Source organism: Anomaloglossus baeobatrachus, chromosome 5 (assembly GCF_048569485.1).
Source record: "Anomaloglossus baeobatrachus isolate aAnoBae1 chromosome 5, aAnoBae1.hap1, whole genome shotgun sequence".
NCBI lineage: Eukaryota > Metazoa > Chordata > Amphibia > Anura > Aromobatidae > Anomaloglossus > Anomaloglossus baeobatrachus.
The window spans coordinates 538,902,823-538,926,602 of NC_134357.1; the positions used below are offsets into that span (position 1 = coordinate 538,902,823).

General features: G+C 43.6%; 1 protein-coding gene across 1 annotated transcript in view; it reads left to right on the forward strand.

The window, feature by feature from the left end:
• The window catches only part of LOC142312933 (uncharacterized), a 133,670-nt gene that overhangs the window by 77,667 nt on the left and 32,223 nt on the right, over window positions 1-23,780 (forward strand). The window contains exons 8-10 of the mRNA XM_075351920.1: window positions 9,409-9,481; window positions 9,611-9,790; window positions 9,871-10,023. Of these exons, the coding sequence (XP_075208035.1) occupies window positions 9,409-9,481; window positions 9,611-9,790; window positions 9,871-10,023 (406 nt within the window). The remainder of the gene's footprint in view (window positions 1-9,408; window positions 9,482-9,610; window positions 9,791-9,870; window positions 10,024-23,780) is intronic.

Genomic DNA, 23,780 nt, shown 5'->3' on the forward strand with positions numbered 1-23,780 from the left:
GGAGAAAGGACACAGGTACGGGGGCCGCGGGAAGGCCTGGGGAGCGGGACTCCAACCAGAGAGGGAGGTGAAGTAACCAGCCAGGCGTATGCACCAGGGGTTAAAAGACCTGCAGGGGAAGCTGGAAATGCAGGGGAGCCATCTGAATCCTGGGTAGCAGCCAACAAATCCTGGGGGACACCTCAGAGGGAAGCAACCCCTCCCTCTCCAGATCGATGGTCCACTGGCTCTTCCTGGGCTGAGAGCCCGACAGTCTCGGTCAGAGAAAAGGGCATCTTGATTCCCAGAGATGGAGGGCCAAGAGCAGTGGGAACACCCCCAATGCGCCATATGTCCATGCCACTAATATGGGACGATATGAAAAACCCCCAAAGCACGCAAACGCAAACACTAATATACGGTCCAGCTATACAGGACTCTTTCTATTCATACCCCAATGCGTCTCACGCTGTCACCTCGATGGGCGAGGACCGCCCGGCCTCCCTGGCAGACCTACGGTCACTGTTGCAAGCGATCCCCACCAAGAACGACATTGCAGCACTGGCTAATCAAGTGGTGGCGGAATGTAAACAAGAGTTTATCCAACTACGGCAAGATCTCTCCTCACTTACTCACAGAGTCAATTCCCTGACAGAGAAACAATCAAATTCTCAGACGTCTATTCAATCTATTCAAGAGACTGTAGAAAACCAATCCAAGCAACTATTTGCCCTTCAACAACATGTAGACGACTTAGAGAATAGAAATAGAAGGAACAATTTACGTATTAGAGGTATCCCGGAATCTATTGCCGCTCCTGATATACCTACTGCTCTTCGTTCTATCTTCAACAATCTGCTAAAGAGGCCACCAGGGGCCCCCCCTCGAGCTCGATAGAGCCCATAGAGCCCTACGTCCCCCGGATCCAGAGGACCCCCGCCCGAGGGATATCGTGTGCAGAGTGCATTTTTTCGCTGTCAAAGAGGCCATCCTACAAGCAGCCAGGGGGAAACAAAACTTGTCGTTTAATGGCTCTACCATACGCATAATGCCGGATCTCTCACGCCACACCCTGGCCCAACGTGCGACCCTTAAGCCCCTCCTTGATGCCTTGAAGGAGAGGGGTCTACCGTTTCGATGGGGATTTCCATTCTCCCTGTCGGTGCGGAAGGACTCCCGATGGATGGTCTTGCGATCCCCAGAAGACCTCCCGGCCTTTACTAAGAGCCTGAATTTACCTACAATCACTATTGCAACCTGGCCGATTACCCTACTCCAGCAGTGGGTACCTAGGGGACGGCAGGCCTCTTCTGGACGGTCTACACCCCCTGTGTCCGGCAGGGGGCTGCCCCCGAGAGAAAGGCGGGGTCGGGGGACGGGTCGTCCTCGGTGACCGATATAGATGTGCTCAGTGGCGGAATGTATGCTGCCTTTAAGTTTATTCATCGCCCGTACTACATGAATATTTGATATTGTTGCCGGTTCCTGTGGTTATCTTTAATGTTTTTCTTGCATGCACGGAGCTCGGCTTGGTTATGTCTGACATCCTTTTTCCCCAAATAGGCCGGGATCCTCTGTCCTGCCTAGATCAGGCGGATATGTTCCCTAGGAACAATTGTTCGGATTTAGTTTACTGTGCAAGGTTTTTTTTGCCTGCTGTTCTCCATGTTTTCGTTGCTCTTTTCCTCTTCTCCCCACTATATCCTACCTACCTCCAGTCTTCCCTTCTTTCTATTCTCAGCGGCCGGGCTGATAGGGTTCGTTACCCTCTCTTATATATCTCTAATGTACTACTCTTTTATAGATGGCGGATCTAACCATTGCTTCTTTCAATGCCAGGGGCCTCAATGTTCCGGAGAAAAGGACACAGATACTGTATCATCTTCATAAACGGAAGGTGAGAATAGCGTGCCTCCAGGAGACACACTTCAAACAAGGACATGCCCCTACTCTTAAAAATAAGTATTACCAGACATGGGTTTCCTCGGACAACCCGGACTCCCGTTCTAAAGGCGTGGCAATAGCCATCCATAAATCCCTCCCACATCAAATCTTAAAGTGCACGACAGATAGTCTCGGAAGATATATTATACTTTCACTGAGGGTGGGAACCCACATTTTCACAATAATTAATGCTTACGCCCCAAATCAAAAACAGGACAGCTTTGTTTCCCGTATGATTGACGTCGCGATCCCCTTGCTGCAGGGCACGGTGATTTTATGTGGCGACCTAAATGTCACCCTCGACCCCACATTAGATAATTCCAAAGGAAAATCTAGTATTGCATACACCACCATTAAACGTATCAAAAAAGCTCTACTGCGCATTCAATTGTTTGATGCTTGGAGAATACAGCATCCCTCGGACAGAGACTATAGTTTTTATTCACACACTCAGGACTCTTATAGTCGTCTTGACTACATATTAATTCAACATAGCGCTCTCCCATGGATCCAACATACGGGAATGGATACTATATTGTGGTCAGACCATGCGCCGGTGTATTGCACAATAGAGATCCCCTCTCTTTCGGCTCCTAGGGGGTCGTGGCGGCTGAATGAGTCGTTGCTACTGGATGAGCTTTGTGTCACTGACATTCAGACCTCTATTACTAGGTTCATGGAGGACCACTCAGTAGATGACACAGCCCCCACATATAAGTGGGAAGCACTGAAATGTGTCCTACGAGGTATTTTTATTAAACACGGGTCCCGAATCAAGAAAGAAAAGGCCCAAAGCATAGTAAAAGCTCTCCAGAAGGTCTCTGAACTGGAGCTCATCCACAAGCGAGCCTTATCGGCCACAAATCTACAAGCCCTTTTACAAGCTAGGTTCCAGGTTAAAAAACTGCTCGATTCCTCATACCAGCGTCTAATACAGGTGGGAAGGGGGAGGTTTTACGAGTTTGGGGATAAACCCGGCAGATTGTTGGCCAACGCGCTGAGAGAAGAAAGAGCTCATACCCTCATACCTTGCATCAAGAACCCACGCGACGAAATACTCTATGCCACCCCAGAAATCTCGAATACTTTTCACGACTATTATTCCAAGTTATATAATTTACCGGTTGAGCCCCCCAGGTCGAGTGATGAGGGCCCTCTAGTGCCCTCACCTTTTGGACGTCTCGATAGCTCTATAATTGACAACTTGGAAAGCCCATTTACACTGGAGGACTTGCTGGCAGTGATTCGCGACACACCTGGAAACAAGAGCCCTGGCCCCGACGGATTCCCCGCTAAATTTTATAAATCCTTTTCGGATCAGTTAGCACCCCTAATGCTCCTTTCCTTTAATTCGATTTCGGACTCTGTCCACTTTCCACCCCATTCCACCACAGCACACATCTCATTACTCAGTAAGGCTGGAAAGGACCCCACGGTGTGTGGTAGTTTTAGACCAATATCACTTCTTAATGTAGATTTAAAAATTTATGCCAAGCTTTTGGCAAATAGACTTGGTCCTTTGCTTCCTGACTTGATCCATTTGGACCAGGTCGGGTTTGTCCCGGGTAGAGAGGCAAGGGACAACACCATAAAAACCTTGGATTTAATTCAACACGCACATACTAAACAACTGCCGATGATGCTGCTATCTTTGGACGCTGAGAAGGCTTTCGATAGAGTCTCCTGGCAGTCAATTGAACAGACCTTGGACCACATAGGCTTGGGACCGGTTTTCTCATCCAAAATTATGGCTTTATACCATGCCCCGACTGCTCACCTTAAGATCAATGGCACTCTATCGAAACCCTTTTCCATTCGTAACGGGACTCGACAGGGATGCCCCTTGTCACCTTTATTGTATGTTTTAGTCATGGAACACTTGTTGTCGGCCATCCGGGCCAATCCGGACATAAAGGGAATTAAAATCGCCAACCGGGAGCATAAATGTGCTGCTTTTGCTGATGATCTCCTTATTTATCTATGTAACCCCATCACCTCTCTCCCATCCTTAATGGTGGAGCTGAACCGCTTTAGCAAATGGTCCAATTTTAAAATCAATTTTGATAAATCAGAAGCCTTAAATATTTCTCTACCCCAAACAACTGTGAATGTTATAAAACCAAACTTTCCCTTTAGATGGCCACCCCATGGTAGTATTGGGTACTTGGGCATCAAGATCCCATCTGACTTGTCCAAGCTCTTTCAATTAAACTACCAAAGTTTCCTGTCACGACTCGAGAGTGATTTAGCCCGGTGGCACAGAGGCACTCTTTCATGGTTCGGCAGGATCAGCGCACTCAGGATGACGGCGCTGCCGAGATTGCTGTACTTGATACAGACAGCTCCGGTTTATGTTCCAGCATCCTATTGGGCCAAGATGCAGCGCATATTCAATCAATTTGCTTGGTCCGGAAGGCGTGCCCGTATAGGGAGTAGCGTCCTGACTAGGACCAAGAATGCGGGAGGGACAGGACTACCTGACTGTAGGCGGTATTACTTAGCAGCCGCTTATGCCAGGATCCTGGACCTTTTACATAATACTGGTTCTAAGCTTTGGGTCTGCATGGCACAGGATATGTGCCCCTTATCGTTACCGACCATACCCTGGACCTGGCCGCTCCTCACCAGACATAAGATTGAGATGTCTTATAGTACTAAACAAACATTGAAAACGGTCCACTCTGTGTCATCACGCAATCTCATGATTCAGCCGGGAGGGCCCCTTATGCCACTAACCGATAACCCGGGGTTTTTACCGGGAGCGTCATCTAATAATTTCCTGGGAAGCACGAAACTGACTCCTTTAAGATTAAATCGGGTGGCTCCGGGCGGGTCTCTCATCCCACTCCTGGAGATAGTGGAGGGCCGGAATTTCAAAATGCGATTTAACTTTGAGTATGCTCAACTCAAGCATTTCCTAACCTCTCAGGACACTACCAGGGCTCTTTCCCTACCCCAAACTCCTTTTGAAAACCTTTGCACTGGGCCTTCCGACACGCGTCATGCAATATCAAGGGTGTATAAGCTTATGACTAGTGCAGCAGAGGGGTCGCTTCCTCGCTTTTGTAGAGCTTGGGAGTTGGAACTCAACCAAACGATTCCCAGAAATCTATGGGAGCGTTGTTTCCGCCTGACCCACAGGTCGGTAGTTGCCACTAGGATGCAAGAAACCAGCTATAAAATACTTTCCAGGTGGTACAGGGTACCGGCGTCTCTTCATGCGTGGTGCCCCGAAATACCGGACACGTGCTGGCGTTGCGGGGCCTCAGGAGGCACCATGTCTCACATCTGGTGGCACTGCCCGGGCTTGTCGATCTTTTGGAACAAAGTACTGGTAGCCATAAAAGAGGTTACAGGGATCGTAGTACCCAGCCGCCCGGAGGCAGCTTTACTGTATATCTTTAACGTACCGGAAAAGGTTTTTAAAAAATCTATCTTGGGTCACCTTCTTCAGGCCGCCAAGACAGTGGTCCCACGGCGATGGAAAGACTCTACCCCCCCGACATTTGATGAGTGGGTAACAGAGGTAAATGTGATCCATCGCATGGAGATGGTGATGGCCCAATCACGAGGGCAAACAGTGGAGACAGCCACTAAGTGGTTCCAGTGGGAGTCTTTCCTGTCCAGTGAGAAACTTCCTGAACTAATTTAATCTCCGGATCGGGGGCACCCTGGCTTTTTCTCTTTTAGACTGTACACACCATCCTCTCGACAAATTTTAGCTCAATGGACGAGGTATCAGCCCCGGTCGCCCCACCCTGCTTTCTATCTCTCTCCGCTTTCCTCTGACTTACCTCTCCTTCTTTGGATTCTGTGACTATCACTCAACTTAATCTCTTCGTCTTGTTACATTATCATCTAAGGTTTTAAATGTTTACCCAGGTATTATTTCTACTATCCATAGAATATCACGAAGCCTGCGAAGGCATGGTATAGCAGTGACTTGGGATTTCTGATTTGTATCATTTGGTACAATATGGATGTATGTTTTAATTTTGTAATTCCTTTGAAACTTAATAAAATCTTAAATTGGAAAAAAAGAACTTACAGGGACCAGCGGCACACTGCAGAGCAGAATTATAACTGGCGCTGCATGAATGGAAATGCCCAATGATAAGGGGCTGTGATCCCGGGAACGAGGCACGGCGGAGGGCCCCTCCCACCGGCCACGCTTCATGAAACACTGACAGCCGCGACCTGCAGGTCAACATTAAGAAGGATCTTATTAGAGGAGAAAAACGATACCTGGGAGTCTTGGTGACATCCTCGACCATCACCCAGACTTAGTTGTTTCCTGATGGCTTGTTAGCAGCCGGACAAACCGGGCAGTCCTACTTCCAGTGTCCAGGATGGCGACGATGAAAACAAAGCTTGTGATCCCAGCAACATCTCCTCTCCTTTTCACCCAGACTGGCTGCTCCAACTTCCATGGGCTTAGCAGCAGATGGAGAATCAGAAGATGAAGTATCTTGCAGAGTTCCCCTGTCTTTCCCGAAGTCGAGGTCTTCGGTCCATGCGGACGGCCTGTATCATAGCCTCATCCAAAGAACTGGGAGGGGGTTGAAGGACCAAAGCGTCCTTGAGGGAATCCGACAGTCCCTTCCGGAACTGACACCTAAGTGCGGAATTGTTCCACTGCACCTGAGCGGACCATTGCCGAAATTCTGAGCAATACAGCTCAGCAGTGTGGTAACCCTGAAGAAGATTCATGATTCTGTCCTTAGCCACCTGTACACCTTCCGGTTCATCATATATTTCCCCCAGGGAGTCAAAGAAACAGTCCATAAAAAACCTTTTCGGAGCAGTTGGAGGTAATGAAAATGCCCATGTCTGGGGACCCCATCTCAGCATGACATGATGATCCCCACCCGCTAAGCCTCATTCCCAGAAGAATGGGGATGAAGTGTAAAAAGGAGCTTACAACTTTCCCTAATAGTCTGAAACTGTTTTTTTTTTCCCACAGAAAATTTATCGGGAAGCATGACCGTGGGTTCAGGAGTACTAACTAAAAAGTCAGTGGGGTTAATATGTCCCGTAGCCTGCTGTGCTGGGGTTCTCTGAAAGGACTTGACAGTGGAAGAGACCTCCTGTACCTGATTATGAGAGGGCACCAAGGTACGATGTTCAGCGGCCAAATCCTGCACCAACTGGGTGAGATTGGCTACTTGTTCACATGGAGTACTGAGCGGGTTCATAAGGGAAAGAAAAAATGTTTGAGGCCAGTTATACTGTAATGAACCAGCAGGGAAGCTGGAACACCAGGAGAGTGCTAGGCAGAAACTCTCCACTAGATGGCACTAGTCTCCCTAGTGGAAGGGGTGGATGGTTGTACGGACCGGAGTCAGAGCCAGGAGATCGATGAGGTACCAGGGATCAGACGGAGACAGAGTCAAGGGAGAGCCAAGTCAGAAAACCGAGAGAGAACGTCAAAGACCGGGGGAGCGTGGAAAAAAGAGTTTAATGACAAGCTGAAGTCGGGAGCCGGGTGAGCAGGTAATAGCATGGAATACAGAGGATGGAACAACAGAGGAGGGAGGAAGGGTGTCAGAGAGAAATGGTAGTGAAAACGGGAAGCAGGGAGGACGGACAGTCAGGATGGGAGGCAGAGAGAACAAACACAGTAAGGACGGGAGGCAGGGAGGATGAAAGTAGTCAGGACGGTAGGCAGGATCAGAACTTACAGGGTCCAGCGGCACACTGCAGAGCAGAATTATAACTGGTGCCACATGAACGGAAATGCTCCATTGATAAGGCGCCGTGATCCCAGGAACGAGGCACGACGGGGGGCCCCTCCCACCGGCCATGCTCCAGGGAACACTGACAGCCGTGACTCATGGTTCTGGTGCTGCATGCATGTAGTGATATTGGTTCTGGCAGTGTATTAATGTACTGATGGTGGTGCATTCATATAGTGACGATGGTTCTGATGCAGCAGTCCTGTACTGACGATGGTTCTGACACTGCACTCATGTACTGACTATTGCTCTGGCACTGCATTCATGACTTGACAGTAGTTCTGGTGCTGCGTTCCTGTACAGATTGTGGTTTGGCCCCACTCATGTTGTGACGGTGGTTGTGATCTTCTACAAATGTAGCAATCCATAACATGCTTCATGACACTGTTAAAACCTATGCTCAAACCTCTAAGTTTTCACTATTTTTGTGAGGAGTATTTGGTGAGTTTCTGCTTCAAAAACTCAGATTAAAGCACCACCAAAGTGTTTTTTTTTTATTTACTGTACCACTGTACTGGTTCTTTAAGTCTAAGTAACTGAGAAGTACTGTCTTATACTTTATTTACAGCAACTTGATCCTTTTCCAACGGCGTTTAGAAAGTGACTAGCCGTAAGGTCTGGTGTTTCATTGAGCGCGCTGGAGGTCATTCTTCAATGCATCTTTATGGGCGTCTCTTTTTCTGTTTCTCATCAAGATGCACTGAGTGCCTGTGATGTAACTTCTGACTTCCTGCCATTTAGAAGCTACAGGCACAAGATGGCATTGGGGGACTGGAGCTGCGTCAGTAAAGTATGAAAACACCGGAAGATGAGTATAACATGGGGCTTTCATTTAAAGCCCCACCACAGCAGTAAAAAGAACCCAAAACTACTGTAGTGGTGCTGTAAAGGCAATCTGTCTCCAGGTTTTTGCTAACTCATCTGAGAGCAGCATAATGTAGAGACAGAGACCCAGATTCCAGCAATGTGTCACTTACTGAGCTGTTTGCTGTCATTGTGATAAAATCAATGTTTTCTCTGCTACAGATATAGCAGTTATACATATGCTGGACTACCTGGAAGCATGCCAAGTAGTCCTCTAATGATAATCTACTGCTGATTAAACAGTGATTTTATAAAAAAAATGCACTAAGCAGCTCAGTAAGTGACACACCTCTGGCATCAGGATATCTGCCTCTATGTTATGCTGCTCTCAGATTAGGTGTTAAAAACCTGGTGACACATATTACCTTTAAGTTAGCTTGTATTCACTCTGACTTCTTTTAGCAGAAGCTCTGTAAATCATCTTCAAATACTTAAAACTTTGTTCTGTTGATTAAAGGCCCTGTTACACACAGAGATAAATCTGCGGCAAATCTGTGGTTGCAGTGAAATTGTGGACAATCAGTGCCAGGTTTGTGGCTGTGTACAAATGGAACAATATGTCCATGATTTCACTGCAACCACAGATCTGCCAAAGATTTATCTCCGTGTTTGACCGGGCCTTTACTGATGGTGGTTCTGGTGATGTATTCATGTAATTATCACCATCTTGGATTTTTTGCAGCCCTTGGGATTGATTCAGTATGGCAATATGGCCCTAGGACCAAATAATGTTGTGCACCCGTGATCTACACGATTACTCTTATCTACAGGAATTGTATTATTACATTGAATCTTTATGATTTTCCATCTTCTCCCCATTCAGATCCCTACAATATCTTAGTGGAGATCTTCTATATAAGACAATTTTCCTGATTGATTCGTGAAGGATGGATAAGGACAAGATGGTGGAGAGGATATTACACCTCACCCTAGACATCCTCTTCCAGCTTACTGGAGAGGTGAGAGATTCTGATGACGTCACATTACATCATTCTTATCTATGGGAATAACAGATGGACAGAACTGGAGAGATGAGGACTCTGGAAATGTTTGTAGTGAGATTTATTAATGTGTCTCTCCATAACCAGGATTACACAGTAGTGAAGAAAACCTCTAGTGAGCGCTGTCAGGCCCCTGTGTCTGAGGGATGGGAAAGACTCATGAGCCCAATCACGGGATCTGCACCTCACCCCCTGATACATGAGGACATCAATGACCAGAAGATCCTAGAACTCACCTACAAGATGATTGAGCTGCTGACTGGAGAGGTGACACTCCTGGGAATGCTATATAATACAGTAACACTATAAAGGGATCGGGGGATGACGGTATCATTGTATTGTCTCAGGTTTCTATAAGATGTCAGGATGTCACCATCTATTTCTCCATGGAGGAGTGGGAGTATTTAGAAGGACACACATCTCTGCGCAAGGAGAACAATAAGATGGTGGAGAGGATATTACACCTCACCCTAGAGATCCTCTTCCGGCTTACTGCAGAGGTGAGAGATTCTGATGATGTCACATACATTATTCTTATCTATGGGAATAACAGATGGACAGAGCTGGAGAGGTGAGGACTAGAGATGAGCGATGTTCAATTCGAACCGTTCGCCAATTTCAAATTCGAGTGATTTTGGGCGGTGTTCGAGTCGTTCGACGAACTCGAACGATTTGCTTCAAGTTCGGCAGTTCGAGTTACCGTTCGATAACTGTTCAATCACCAAAACCTATGCTTTTCACAGTAAGGCTATATGTGTGCACGTTGCGTATCTGCATGCGTCCCCAGCCCAATACCTCTCTTTCCTACTCACTGATCACGGGTTCGGCGCTGCACGGCTGTCACAAAGCCGCGGCGGCTTTTCCTCTTTTGAAAATGGCTGCCACTCATTATTCAATCTGGTATTCCCTGCTTTCCCCGCCCACCGGTGCCCATGATTGGTTGCAGTCAGACACGCCCCCACGCTGAGTGACAGCTGTCTCACTGCAACCAATCACAGCCGCTGGCGGGCGGGTCTTTATCGTGCAGTAAAATAAATAAATAGTAAAAAATAAAAAAAAAGCAAAAACTGCGGTTCCCCCCAATTTTGATACAAGCCAAGATAAAGCCACACGGCTGGAGGCTCGTATTGTCAGGATGGGGAGCGACACGTTATGGGGAGCCCACCACCCTAACAATATCAGCTAGCAGCCGCCCGGAATTGCCGCTTCCATTAAATGCGACAGTCCCGGGACTCTACCCGGCTCATCCCGAATTGCCCTGGTGCGGTGGCAATCGGGGTAATAAGGGGTTAATCATGGCAGGCGTCTCCCCGAGATACCTTCCATGATTAACCTGTAAGTAAAAGTAAATAAACACACACAACGAAAAATCCTTTATTTGGAATAAAAGACAAAAAAGCACCCTCTTTCACCATGTTATTAAAATCCCCAAATACCTCTCCAGGTCCGACGTAATCCGTAGAGGTCCTACGACGCTATCAGCTCTGCTACATGAAGCTGACAGGAGCGGCAGTAGAACATGAGCGCTCTGTGTCAGATCCACATAGGAACTGAAGTGAGCCGCGCTGTCAGCGGGGAAGTCACTGAGGTAATGCCTGCGTGTACGGTGATGATTGGGGCGATAGTGCCTGCGTGTGTGCAGTGATGAGTGCGGTAGTGCCGGTGTTTTCTCTCCCATCCATCCATCCCTCCCTCCATCTCTCCATCCATTCATCCCTCCCTTCATCCCTCCCTCCATCCCTCCATCCCTCCCTCCATCCATTCATCCCTCCCTCTGTCCGTCCCTCCCTCCATCTCTCCATCCATTCATCCCTCCCTCCATCCATTCATCCCTCCCTCCATCCATCCCTCCATCCATCCCTCTATCCATCCATCCATCCCTCCATCCATTCATCCATCCCTCCATTTATCCATCCATCCCTCCATTTATCCATCCATCCCTCCATTTATCCATCCATCCCTCCATCCATTTATCCCTCCCTCCATCCCTCCCTCCATCTCTCCATCCATTTATCCCTCCCTCCATTCCTCCATCCATCCCTCTATCCATCCATCCATCCCTCCCTCCATCCATCCATCCATCCATCCATCCATTCATCGATCCCTCCCTCCATCCATCCATCCATCCCTCCCTCCATTCATTCACCCCTCCCTCCATCTCTCCATCCATTCCTCCCTCCCTTCATCCCTCCCTCTATCCCTCCATCCATCCCTCCATTCCTCCATCCATCCCTCCATCCCTTCATCCATCCATTCATCCCTCCCTCCATCCCTCCCATCATCCCTCCCTCCATCTCTCCATCCTTTCATCCCCCCTTCATCCCTCCCTCTATCCCTCCATCCATCCCTCTATCCATCCATCCATCCATACCTCCATCCATCCCCCCATCCATTCATCCATCCACCCATCCCTCCATTCATCCATCCATCCCTCCACCCATCCCTCCATCCATTCATTCATCCCTCCCTCCATCTCTCCATCCATTCATCCCTCCCTTCATCCCTTCATCCCTTCATCCCTCCATCCCTCTATCCCTCTATCCCTCCATCCATCTTTCCATCCATCCATCCATCCATCCCTCCCTCCCTCCCTCCATCCCTCCATCCTTCCATCCCTCCATCCTTCCATCCATCCTTGTAGCTGAATAATCTACTTCTGGATTCTCTACTGCAATACAGAGGTCAAGATTACCAAATCTTCCTATGCTTTTCATTACAGACAGTGGCTCAATGGGTAGAGCTACTGACTAAGGAGAATTAGTTCACGAGTTCGAGTCCCGGCCGTCCCGGTAAAGAATTTAAATTATTTATAATTTTAAATTTATAATTATTATTTATAACTATAATTTAATTTAATTATGCACTGAGGGGAGGAGCCGGACATTAGCTGTGAGCCCGCGGGACACACCTCTAAAATCGGAGCAGTTCACGGAATGAGGCTGCATTGCTCTCTCCTCTCTCTTCTCTCTCTCTCTCCTCTCTCTCTTCTCTCTTCTCTCTTCTCTCTTCTCTCTCTTCTCTCTTCTCTCTCTCTCTCTCTCTTCCCTCTCTTCCCTCTCTTCCCTCTCTACCCTCTCTTCCCTCTCTTCCCTCTCTTCCCTCTCTTCCCTCTCTTCCCTCTCTTCCCTCTCTTCCCTCTCTTCCCTCTCTTCCCTCTCCTCCCTCTCCTCCCTCTCTTCCCTCTCCTCCCTCTCCTCCCTCTCCTCCCTCTCCTCCCTCTCCTCCCTCTCCTCCCTCTCCTCCCTCTCCTCCCTCTCCTCCCTCTCCTCCCTCTCTTCCCTCTCTTCCCTCTCTTCCCTCCCCTCCCTCTCCTCTCTCTCCTCTCTCTCCTCTCTCTCCTCTCTCTCCTCTCTCTCTCCTCTCAGACCTGGCGATGATCAGCTGATGCAGTCACGTGACGGAATAAGTCGAGCGGTGAGGCCGGCTTTTTACCGCCCGGTCGGCTAAACTATCAGCTGATGCTGTCGGACAGGAGTCTGCACAGAAGTGTGTAGTTTTTTGGGGTTTTTTTTGCACAGATGCATCAGCTGATTGTAAAAAAGCCATTTATACAATCAGCTGCTGTCATGTGATTCAGGCCCTTGAACCTGACACATCATCTGATCGCTCTGCCTTCCAGCAAACTGATCAGATGATATTGGATCCGGATTGGACAGCGCGGGACCCTTGACCCAGGATTACTGTGGAGGGGTGTTCTTTATTTCAATAAAGATGGAGTCACTAATTGTGTTGTGTTTTATTTCTAATAAAAATATTTTTCTGTGTGTTGTGTTTTTTTTTATCTGTACTAGAAATTCATGGTGGCCATGTCTAATATTGGCGTGACACCATGAATTTCGGGCTTAGGACCAGTTGATAATATACAGCTAGCCCTAACCCCATTATTACCCAGCGAGCCACCCGTCACCAGGGCAGCTGGAAGAGTTGGATACACTGCCAAAAGATGGCGTTTCTATGATAGCGCCATTTTCTGGGGTGGCTGCGGACTGCAATTCGCAGCAGGGGTGCCCAGAAAGCTTGGGCACCCTGCACTGCGGATTCCAATCCCCAGCTGCCTAGTTGTACCTGGCTGGACACAAAAATTGTGCGAAGCCCACGTCATTTTTTTTTTTTTTTAATTATTTCATAAAATTCGTCAAATAATTAAAAAAAAAAAAAAAAAAGAAGGGGCTTCCCTATTTTTTTGGTTCCCAGCCGGGTACAAATAGGCAGATGGGGGTTAGGGGCAGCCTGTAGCTGCCTGCTGTACCTGGCTAGCATACAAAAATATGGCGAAGCCCACATAATTTTTTTGAGGGGCAAAAAACTGCATACAGTCCTGGATGGAAAGTGATTAAGGGATTTCACCAGCACAAAACTCCAGGCATTTTGTTCTTTAAAATAAAAACTGCTTTATTTTCTTATCATTAAAAAGTCCATGCTATAATGGTTAGCCCATGTCAGAGAGGACGCGTTTCGAACATCCAGTTCTTATTCAGTCTCTAAACCATCTAGTCACAGAACTGTTTAAAAAGGGCTGAACTCAAACATGTGATCAAATGCAAGGAGAAAGCAAGACAATTACAAAAACATTAACCCATTATGTTGGATCACTCCATATAGTGCCATAACACTTATATACATACATAGTATTTAAGCAAGATTAATATGCAAACATCAATTCATTTCTTTTATTTAGACCCTTAGGAAATCTTGTGCCCATTAAAAACATCCATTTTATTTCTCTCTGAAAAAGGATATCTTTCAAATTTCCACCTCTTCTAGGTAGTTTGATTTTTTCAATGGCATTAACTTTCATGCCTTTCAAATCACCTGCATGTGCGTCACGAAAATGTTGAGACGCTCCTGATAATTTTCTCGTGGTGGCATTATTCACATCATAGATGTGTTCAGATATCCTTTTTCTGAGGGAACGACAAGTGCTGCCTATATATTGTAACTGACAAATAGTACAAGATATTAAATAAACCACATGGTCTGAACTGCAGTTTATGAGTGACATTATTTTATAAGTTTTTTTGTCAGTGAATGAGGAAAATTCTTTTACATTTAACATATAACCGCATAGTCCACACGATCTGTGGCCACATTTAAACGAACCTATACTAGGTAACCAATTGCCGGTATTTTTTTCTCCATTAGTGGAACCGCACCTGTTCATGTGATCACTAGGTGATAACATGGATCCCAATGTAATGTTCCTTTTTGAAACAAACTTAACTCCATTTTTTAAGATTTGATATAATGTGTCATCTGTAGATAAAATGGGTAAATATTTTTTGATAATTTTAATTACATCATAATAGTTCTTACTGTATGTTGTTGAAAAAACAACTGACAATTCTTTCTGGGAACTGTCCTTGATTTTATTCATGTCCAAATATTGTGACCTACTCACTTTATTCGCCTTGGTTTTGGCTTTTTGGAGATTTTTCATTTTATAACCTCTTGCTAAAAACCTTTTTTCAATAATGTTGCATTCCACCTCAAAACCATTTTGGGTGTTGCAACACCTCCTGGCACGGACATATTCACCTGTAGGGATGTTATTTATAACATGCTTTGGATGGCAGCTCCCCGCATGTAACAGCGAGTTGCCTGATATGGGTTTTCTATAGAGGCTGCAATTAATTTCTCCATTATCACCCTTCCCATGAAATTGTATATCCAAAAAATTAATTTTTGATACATCATGAAAAAAAGTGAAAAAAAGATTATGGGCGTTATTATTGATGTAAAATATGAAATCCTCAATTTTTTTGTTTGGATTTTGCCATACAATAAGTACATCATCTATGAATCTCAGATATAATGCTATATCCGAGAAAAAAGGATTACATTGATTAAAGATATATTGTTCTTCCCACCAAAACATGAATATGCCCGCTAATGAGGGGGAAAATCGTGCGCCCATTGAACATCCCTGTAACTGAAGATATCCTTTATTTAGAAAGGTGAAATAGTTGTTCTTAAGTAAAAATTCAGTCACATCCACCAAATAATTTTGTAATTCAAGTGAGTAGTCAGAATATCTGTTGAGCAAATCCCTCAAGGCCAAAATGGCAAGAGAATGTGGAATGGATGTATACAGTGATTGCACATCACAAGTTAACCAACTGTAATTATCCTGCCATTTCATCTGAGAGATAATATTCAACACATGTTTGCTATCCAATACATAGCCAGGAGACATTTTGGGAAGAAATTGGAGGTGGTTATCCAACCACTCTGCCAGATGTTCAGTGTAAGAATCGATACCTGAAACAATTGGTCTCATTTTTGGGGGAAATTGGTTTTTATGTGACTTGGGTAAGGCATGTAATAGTGGTATTAAACAATGAGAGGGATTAAGATAATCTCTCAATTTTTCATCCATTAAACCCAAATGTAAGCCTTCCTCTAAAATTTTCTCCAAAGATGTTTTTATGCCTGCAGAGGGGTCATGATCGACTCTCCTGTAGGTATCGCAATCCTGAAACATAGTCAATACCTCCCTTTCATAAAGTCCTGAGTCCAAAACTACGACTGCCCCCCCCTTGTCAGAATTTTTTATTATGATGTTCAAGTTTTTTTGTAGAGAAATAACCGCATCTTTTTCAGTTTTAGACAAATTTTGAACCATAGGTTCTTGTAAATGAGAAAGAGCAGTTAATTCTTTTTCTACTATATTCTGGAAATCAGTCATCTGATCACACCTCGAGGGGATGGGATAAAAACTTGGATTAGGAACATTAAAATGGGAAACCGCACAATGTGAATTAGGTCTGGTACCACTATCACTTGATAAATCATGCAAACTTTGTAAAGCCATTTGTTCTTTGAATGACATAGGAGAGAAAAATGTGTCGGCTGATGCATCTGAAACATTAGGAACATTAGACCCATTTTCATCTTGAAAAAAGTGTTTTTTTTCTGTTAATTTTCGAATGAACTTATTAACATCTAATATTGTTTTAAAAAGATCAAACCTCTTATTGGGAACAAAATTTAAACCCCTTTTCAAAACACTTATTTCACTACTGTTTAAAATGCATGCCGACATATTTATAACAGAAAAATTATTATTATCAATATTCATTTCCTCTTCCCCCTCGTATAATGATTGTGTTGATACACATGACTTTCTATGTTTGCGGCCGCTCCTCCTTGTTTTTTTCGATTTTTCTGGAAAAACGGCTGATTTTTCAAGTTTTTTGACACACTTGATGAAGTAGATGGAGTGTCAAAATTAGTATCGGACGTGTCTGTATTGTAATCTGTAGAGTCCACATCAGTCGTTTCAAAATCTGTAGAAGAAAAATTTACACGAGTGGAATTGTTGCGTCTTTTGTTATTTTTCAATATGGATTTAGGACCAGCTTGGAAAAATCTCCTAGAATTGTGCCAATTGTAGATTTTATTATCCTCATAGTCCCGCAAATCTCGAACAAACTTTTTTTCTTTAAATGCAGTGATTGTATCCTCAAGGGCAATGATTTTGACATTTATCTGATCTTTCATGATCTTATAAGCGTCTAGACCTGAATATTGTGCAAGGGAAACTTCAATTTCTTTAATCTTGTTCTCCAACACACCTATTTTATTTCGTTCTTGTTCTATAATTAATTGAATAAGTTTTTTGGAGCATTCAGATAAGATTGTATCCCATTTTGCAACAAATTCTTGATTAAATTCTACTGTGGGTCTTTTGTTCAGGCGAAGTCCTCTGGGAACCATGCTTTTGTCAAGATATGCTTGCAAGGTTTTGCTGTCCCACCAGGTACGAATTCTCGCTGACATTACTTTTTCTAATTCCCACATAATTTGGTTCATTTCTGTATGCGTTTCCAAAAGGGTATCTTGCTTATTTAGTGAAAACATTTTTTCAGCTCTCTCCATTCGTAATCTGTCTGAAGTAACAAAGCTTTCACAATTCTGATTGCTATTAGCATCATTCATCTGGTCTTCCATTTTATGACACAATCTTGTAAGGAACTATAAGTCATGCAATTTCATCATATATAATATACAATGTCTCTTTTTGAAAAGATCCAAGGCAATAATAATTGACTTACTGAAAAGTTCCTGATTGTAGATCACAGGGAGCACGGGTATAGCAGCTCAGGATGAATAGTAAAAAGGTTTTTTGCCCAGCTCACCTGTGCAATGGAAGCCAGTAATCCTGGGCTGTGCACGGAGAAGAAATTTGGAGAGCCAGTCCATGTGCATAGGAAGTGATTAAGGGATTTCACCAGCACAAAACTCCAGGCATTTTGTTCTTTAAAATAAAAACTTCTTTATTTTCTTATCATTAAAAAGTCCATGCTATAATGGTTAGCCCATGTCAGAGAGGACGCGTTTCGAACATCCAGATGGTTTAGAGACTGAATAAGAACTGGATGTTCGAAACGCGTCCTCTCTGACATGGGCTAACCATTATAGCATGGACTTTTTAATGATAAGAAAATAAAGAAGTTTTTATTTTAAAGAACAAAATGCCTGGAGTTTTGTGCTGGTGAAATCCCTTAATCACTTCCTATGCACATGGACTGGCTCTCCAAATTTCTTCTCCATGCACAGCCCAGGATTACTGGCTTCCATTGCACAGGTGAGCTGGGCAAAAAACCTTTTTACTATTCATCCTGAGCTGCTATACCCGTGCTCCCTGTGATCTACAATCAGGAACTTTTCAGTAAGTCAATTATTATTGCCTTGGATCTTTTCAAAAAGAGACATTGTATATTATATATGATGAAATTGCATGACTTATAGTTCCTTACAAGATTGTGTCATAAAATGGAAGACCAGATGAATGATGCTAATAGCAATCAGAATTGTGAAAGCTTTGTTACTTCAGACAGATTACGAATGGAGAGAGCTGCAAAAATGTTTTCACTAAATAAGCAAGATACCCTTTTGGAAACGCATACAGAAATGAACCAAATTATGTGGGAATTAGAAAAAGTAATGTCAGCGAGAATTCGTACCTGGTGGGACAGCAAAACCTTGCAAGCATATCTTGACAAAAGCATGGTTCCCAGAGGACTTCGCCTGAACAAAAGACCCACAGTAGAATTTAATCAAGAATTTGTTGCAAAATGGGATACAATCTTATCTGAATGCTCCAAAAAACTTATTCAATTAATTATAGAACAAGAACGAAATAAAATAGGTGTGTTGGAGAACAAGATTAAAGAAATTGAAGTTTCCCTTGCACAATATTCAGGTCTAGACGCTTATAAGATCATGAAAGATCAGATAAATGTCAAAATCATTGCCCTTGAGGATACAATCACTGCATTTAAAGAAAAAAAGTTTGTTCGATATTTGCGGGACTATGAGGATAATAAAATCTACAATTGGCACAATTCTAGGAGATTTTTCCAAGCTGGTCCTAAATCCATATTGAAAAATAACAAAAGACGCAACAATTCCACTCGTGTAAATTTTTCTTCTACAGATTTTGAAACGACTGATGTGGACTCTACAGATTACAATACAGACACGTCCGATACTAATTTTGACACTCCATCTACTTCATCAAGTGTGTCAAAAAACTTGAAAAATCAGCCGTTTTTCCAGAAAAATCGAAAAAAACAAGGAGGAGCGGCCGCAAACATAGAAAGTCATGTGTATCAACACAATCATTATACGAGGGGGAAGAGGAAATGAATATTGATAATAATAATTTTTCTGTTATAAATATGTCGGCATGCATTTTAAACAGTAGTGAAATAAGTGTTTTGAAAAGGGGTTTAAATTTTGTTCCCAATAAGAGGTTTGATCTTTTTAAAACAATATTAGATGTTAATAAGTTCATTCGAAAATTAACAGTAAAAAAACACTTTTTTCAAGATGAAAATGGGTCTAATGTTCCTAATGTTTCAGATGCATCAGCCGACACATTTTTCTCTCCTATGTCATTCAAAGAACAAATGGCTTTACAAAGTTTGCATGATTTATCAAGTGACCGTGGTACCAGACCTAATTCACATTGTGCGGTTTCCCATTTTAATGTTCCTAATCCAAGTTTTTATCCCATCCCCTCGAGGTGTGATCAGATGACTGACTTTCAGAATATAGTAGAAAAAGAATTAACTGCTCTTTCTCATTTACAAGAACCTATGGTTCAAAATTTGTCTAAAACTGAAAAAGATGCGGTTATTTCTCTACAAAAAAACTTGAACATCATAATAAAAAATTCTGACAAGGGGGAGGCAGTCGTAGTTTTGGACACAGGACTTTATGAAAGGGAGGTATTGACTATGTTACAGGATTGCGATACCTACAGGAGAGTCGATCATGACCCCTCTGCAGGCATAAAAATATCTTTGGAGAAAATTTTAGAGGAAGGCTTACATTTGGGTTTAATGGATGAAAAATTGAGAGATTATCTTAATCCCTCTCATTGTTTAATACCACTATTACATGCCTTACCCAAGTCACATAAAAACCAATTTCCCCCAAAAATGAGACCAATTGTTTCAGGTATCGATTCTTACACTGAACATCTGGCAGAGTGGTTGGATAACCACCTCCAATTTCTTCCCAAAATGTCTCCTGGCTATGTATTGGATAGCAAACATGTGTTGAATATTATCTCTCAGATGAAATGGCAGGATAATTACAGTTGGTTAACTTGTGATGTGCAATCACTGTATACATCCATTCCACATTCTCTTGCCATTTTGGCCTTGAGGGATTTGCTCAACAGATATTCTGACTACTCACTTGAATTACAAAATTATTTGGTGGATGTGACTGAATTTTTACTTAAGAACAACTATTTCACCTTTCTAAATAAAGGATATGTTCAGTTGCAGGGATGTTCAATGGGCGCACGATTTTCCCCCTCATTAGCGGGCATATTCATGTTTTGGTGGGAAGAACAATATATCTTTAATCAATGTAATCCTTTTTTCTCGGATATAGCATTATATCTGAGATTCATAGATGATGTACTTATTGTATGGCAAAATCCAAACAAAAAAATTGAGGATTTCATATTTTACATCAATAATAACGCCCATAATCTTTTTTTCACTTTTTTTCATGATGTATCAAAAATTAATTTTTTGGATATACAATTTCATGGGAAGGGTGATAATGGAGAAATTAATTGCAGCCTCTATAGAAAACCCATATCAGGCAACTCGCTGTTACATGCGGGGAGCTGCCATCCAAAGCATGTTATAAATAACATCCCTACAAGTGAATATGTCCGTGCCAGGAGGTGTTGCAACACCCAAAATGGTTTTGAGGTGGAATGCAACATTATTGAAAAAAGGTTTTTAGCAAGAGGTTATAAAATGAAAAATCTCCAAAAAGCCAAAACCAAGGCGAATAAAGTGAGTAGGTCACAATATTTGGACATGAATAAAATCAAGGACAGTTCCCAGAAAGAATTGTCAGTTGTTTTTTCAACAACATACAGTAAGAACTATTATGATGTAATTAAAATTATCAAAAAATATTTACCCATTTTATCTACAGATGACACATTATATCAAATCTTAAAAAATGGAGTTAAGTTTGTTTCAAAAAGGAACATTACATTGGGATCCATGTTATCACCTAGTGATCACATGAACAGGTGCGGTTCCACTAATGGAGAAAAAAATACCGGCAATTGGTTACCTAGTATAGGTTCGTTTAAATGTGGCCACAGGTCATGTGGACTATGCGGTTATATGTTAAATGTAAAAGAATTTTCCTCATTCACTGACAAAAAAACTTATAAAATAATGTCACTCATAAACTGCAGTTCAGACCATGTGGTTTATTTAATATCTTGTACTATTTGTCAGTTACAATATATAGGCAGCACTTGTCGTTCCCTCAGAAAAAGGATATCTGAACACATCTATGATGTGAATAATGCCACCACGAGAAAATTATCAGGAGCGTCTCAACATTTTCGTGACGCACATGCAGGTGATTTGAAAGGCATGAAAGTTAATGCCATTGAAAAAATCAAACTACCTAGAAGAGGTGGAAATTTGAAAGATATCCTTTTTCAGAGAGAAATAAAATGGATGTTTTTAATGGGCACAAGATTTCCTAAGGGTCTAAATAAAAGAAATGAATTGATGTTTGCATATTAATCTTGCTTAAATACTATGTATGTATATAAGTGTTATGGCACTATATGGAGTGATCCAACATAATGGGTTAATGTTTTTGTAATTGTCTTGCTTTCTCCTTGCATTTGATCACATGTTTGAGTTCAGCCCTTTTTAAACAGTTCTGTGACTAGATGGTTTAGAGACTGAATAAGAACTGGATGTTCGAAACGCGTCCTCTCTGACATGGGCTAACCATTATAGCATGGACTTTTTAATGATAAGAAAATAAAGAAGGTTTTATTTTAAAGAACAAAATGCCTGGAGTTTTGTGCTGGTGAAATCCCTTAATCACTTCCTATGCACATGGACTGGCTCTCCAAATTTCTTCTCCGTGCACAGCCCAGGATTACTGGCTTCCATTGCACAGGTGAGCTGGGCAAAAAACCTTTTTACTATTCAGTCCTGGATGGAGTATGCTGAGCCTTGTAGTTCTGCAGCTGCAGTCTGCTGTCTGTATGGAGGAGAGGAGACAGCAGCTGCAGAACTACAAGGCTCAGCATACTCCAACCAGCACAATGTCAGGACTTGTTCACACACAGCCACCGCCTCCTGCTCCAAGGCATCATTATTTAAAAACCACCTGCCTGAACCTTGTTCCGCCCTCATCCATGTTTGCTGGTCTGGCACTGTGAGGGCCAGTCCTGACATTGTGCTGGTGTGTGTGGTTCTGCCACACACGCTGGCACCTGGGCTGCCTTTATTCACAGTTGTCAGTCCTGGCAGCATGGGAGCGGTTCAGACATGTCTCGGGTAAGTGGTATTTTCATATGGTCCTGCTCATTATATGTGACCTTATGGTACAATAATAATTTATAATATAGCGTTAGGGACCCCCCTATAGAGAGTTGCCGTGACTGGGCAGGGGGGCTCAAATCATTGATCAATCATTTGCAAAAAATCTCATTGAATTGTTACAGTAGGAATGAATTTGTGAATATTACACTTTTTATTTTCTTCATTGTTGCATGCCATTCATAAGCAGTGCTGGCTCCCCTCTTTTTTTTTTCCATCCAGGACAGTATGCAGGAGTTTTTTGCCCACCAAAAAAATGACGTGGGCTTCGCCATATTTTTGTAAGCTAGCCAGGTACAGCAGGCAGGTACGGCTGCCCCCAACCCCCAGCTGCCTATTTGAACCCGGCTGGGAACTAAAAATATAGGGAAGCCCTTTTTTTAATTATTTCATGAAATAATTAAAAAAAAGAAAACGACATGGGCTTCGCCCCATTTTTGTGTCCAGCCAGGTACAACTAGGCAGCTGGGGATTGGAATCCGCAGCACAGGTTGGCCCGAGGTTTCTGGGCCCCTCTATTGCAAATTGCAGTCCGCAGCCGCCCCAGAAAATGGCGCTTTCATAGAAGCGCCATCATCTGGCGCTGTATTCAACTCTTCCAGCTGCCCTGGTGACGGCTGGCTCACTGGGTAATAATGGGTTAATACTAGCTTTGTTTTACTAGCTAGTATTAAGCCAGAGATTCTTAATGTCAGGCAAGTTTGACCCGGCCATTAAGAATCTCCAATAAAGGGTTAAAAAAAAGACACCACACAGAGAAAAAATGCTTTAATAGAAATAAATACACAGACACCCTTAGAGACTCCATGTTTATTACTCCCTATCACCCCTCCACGATCCTGGTCTTCTGTCTTCTTTCTCCTTCAACCCATGCAGCTCTGCTACATCAGACAGCACTGCATGGGAGGAAGACGCTGCTGCTCCCATGCAGTCTAATCCCTCAGTGAGTGAGCAGATGCTACGGGTTGTAAGCTGTGATGTCACCGCTGCCACCGTTGAAATAGTAATCTTACTATAGCAACGGTGATCTCCGATCACGTGATTCCCGGTGCCGCCATTCACCGGCTGTGGCATCCAGTCCTTGCATGTGGGCTGACTCTGTAAAGAGCGCCGACATGCAGGAATGAGGAGCCAAGCATGTGCCCAAGCATCTCACCGGTACACGGAAATGCTCAAACGAGGACCGCGTAGCGGAGAGATGCACTGACAGGACCTAGCATGACGTCTAGCCATGTGACCAGTCTGTAGCCAATGAGATAATAGACACGTGACTGGTCACATGCTATGATGACGTCACGGAAGGTCCTATCACCAGTGCTGGTTACCGGGAGGGCGCAGCGATGATCGGAAGGAAAAGCGGC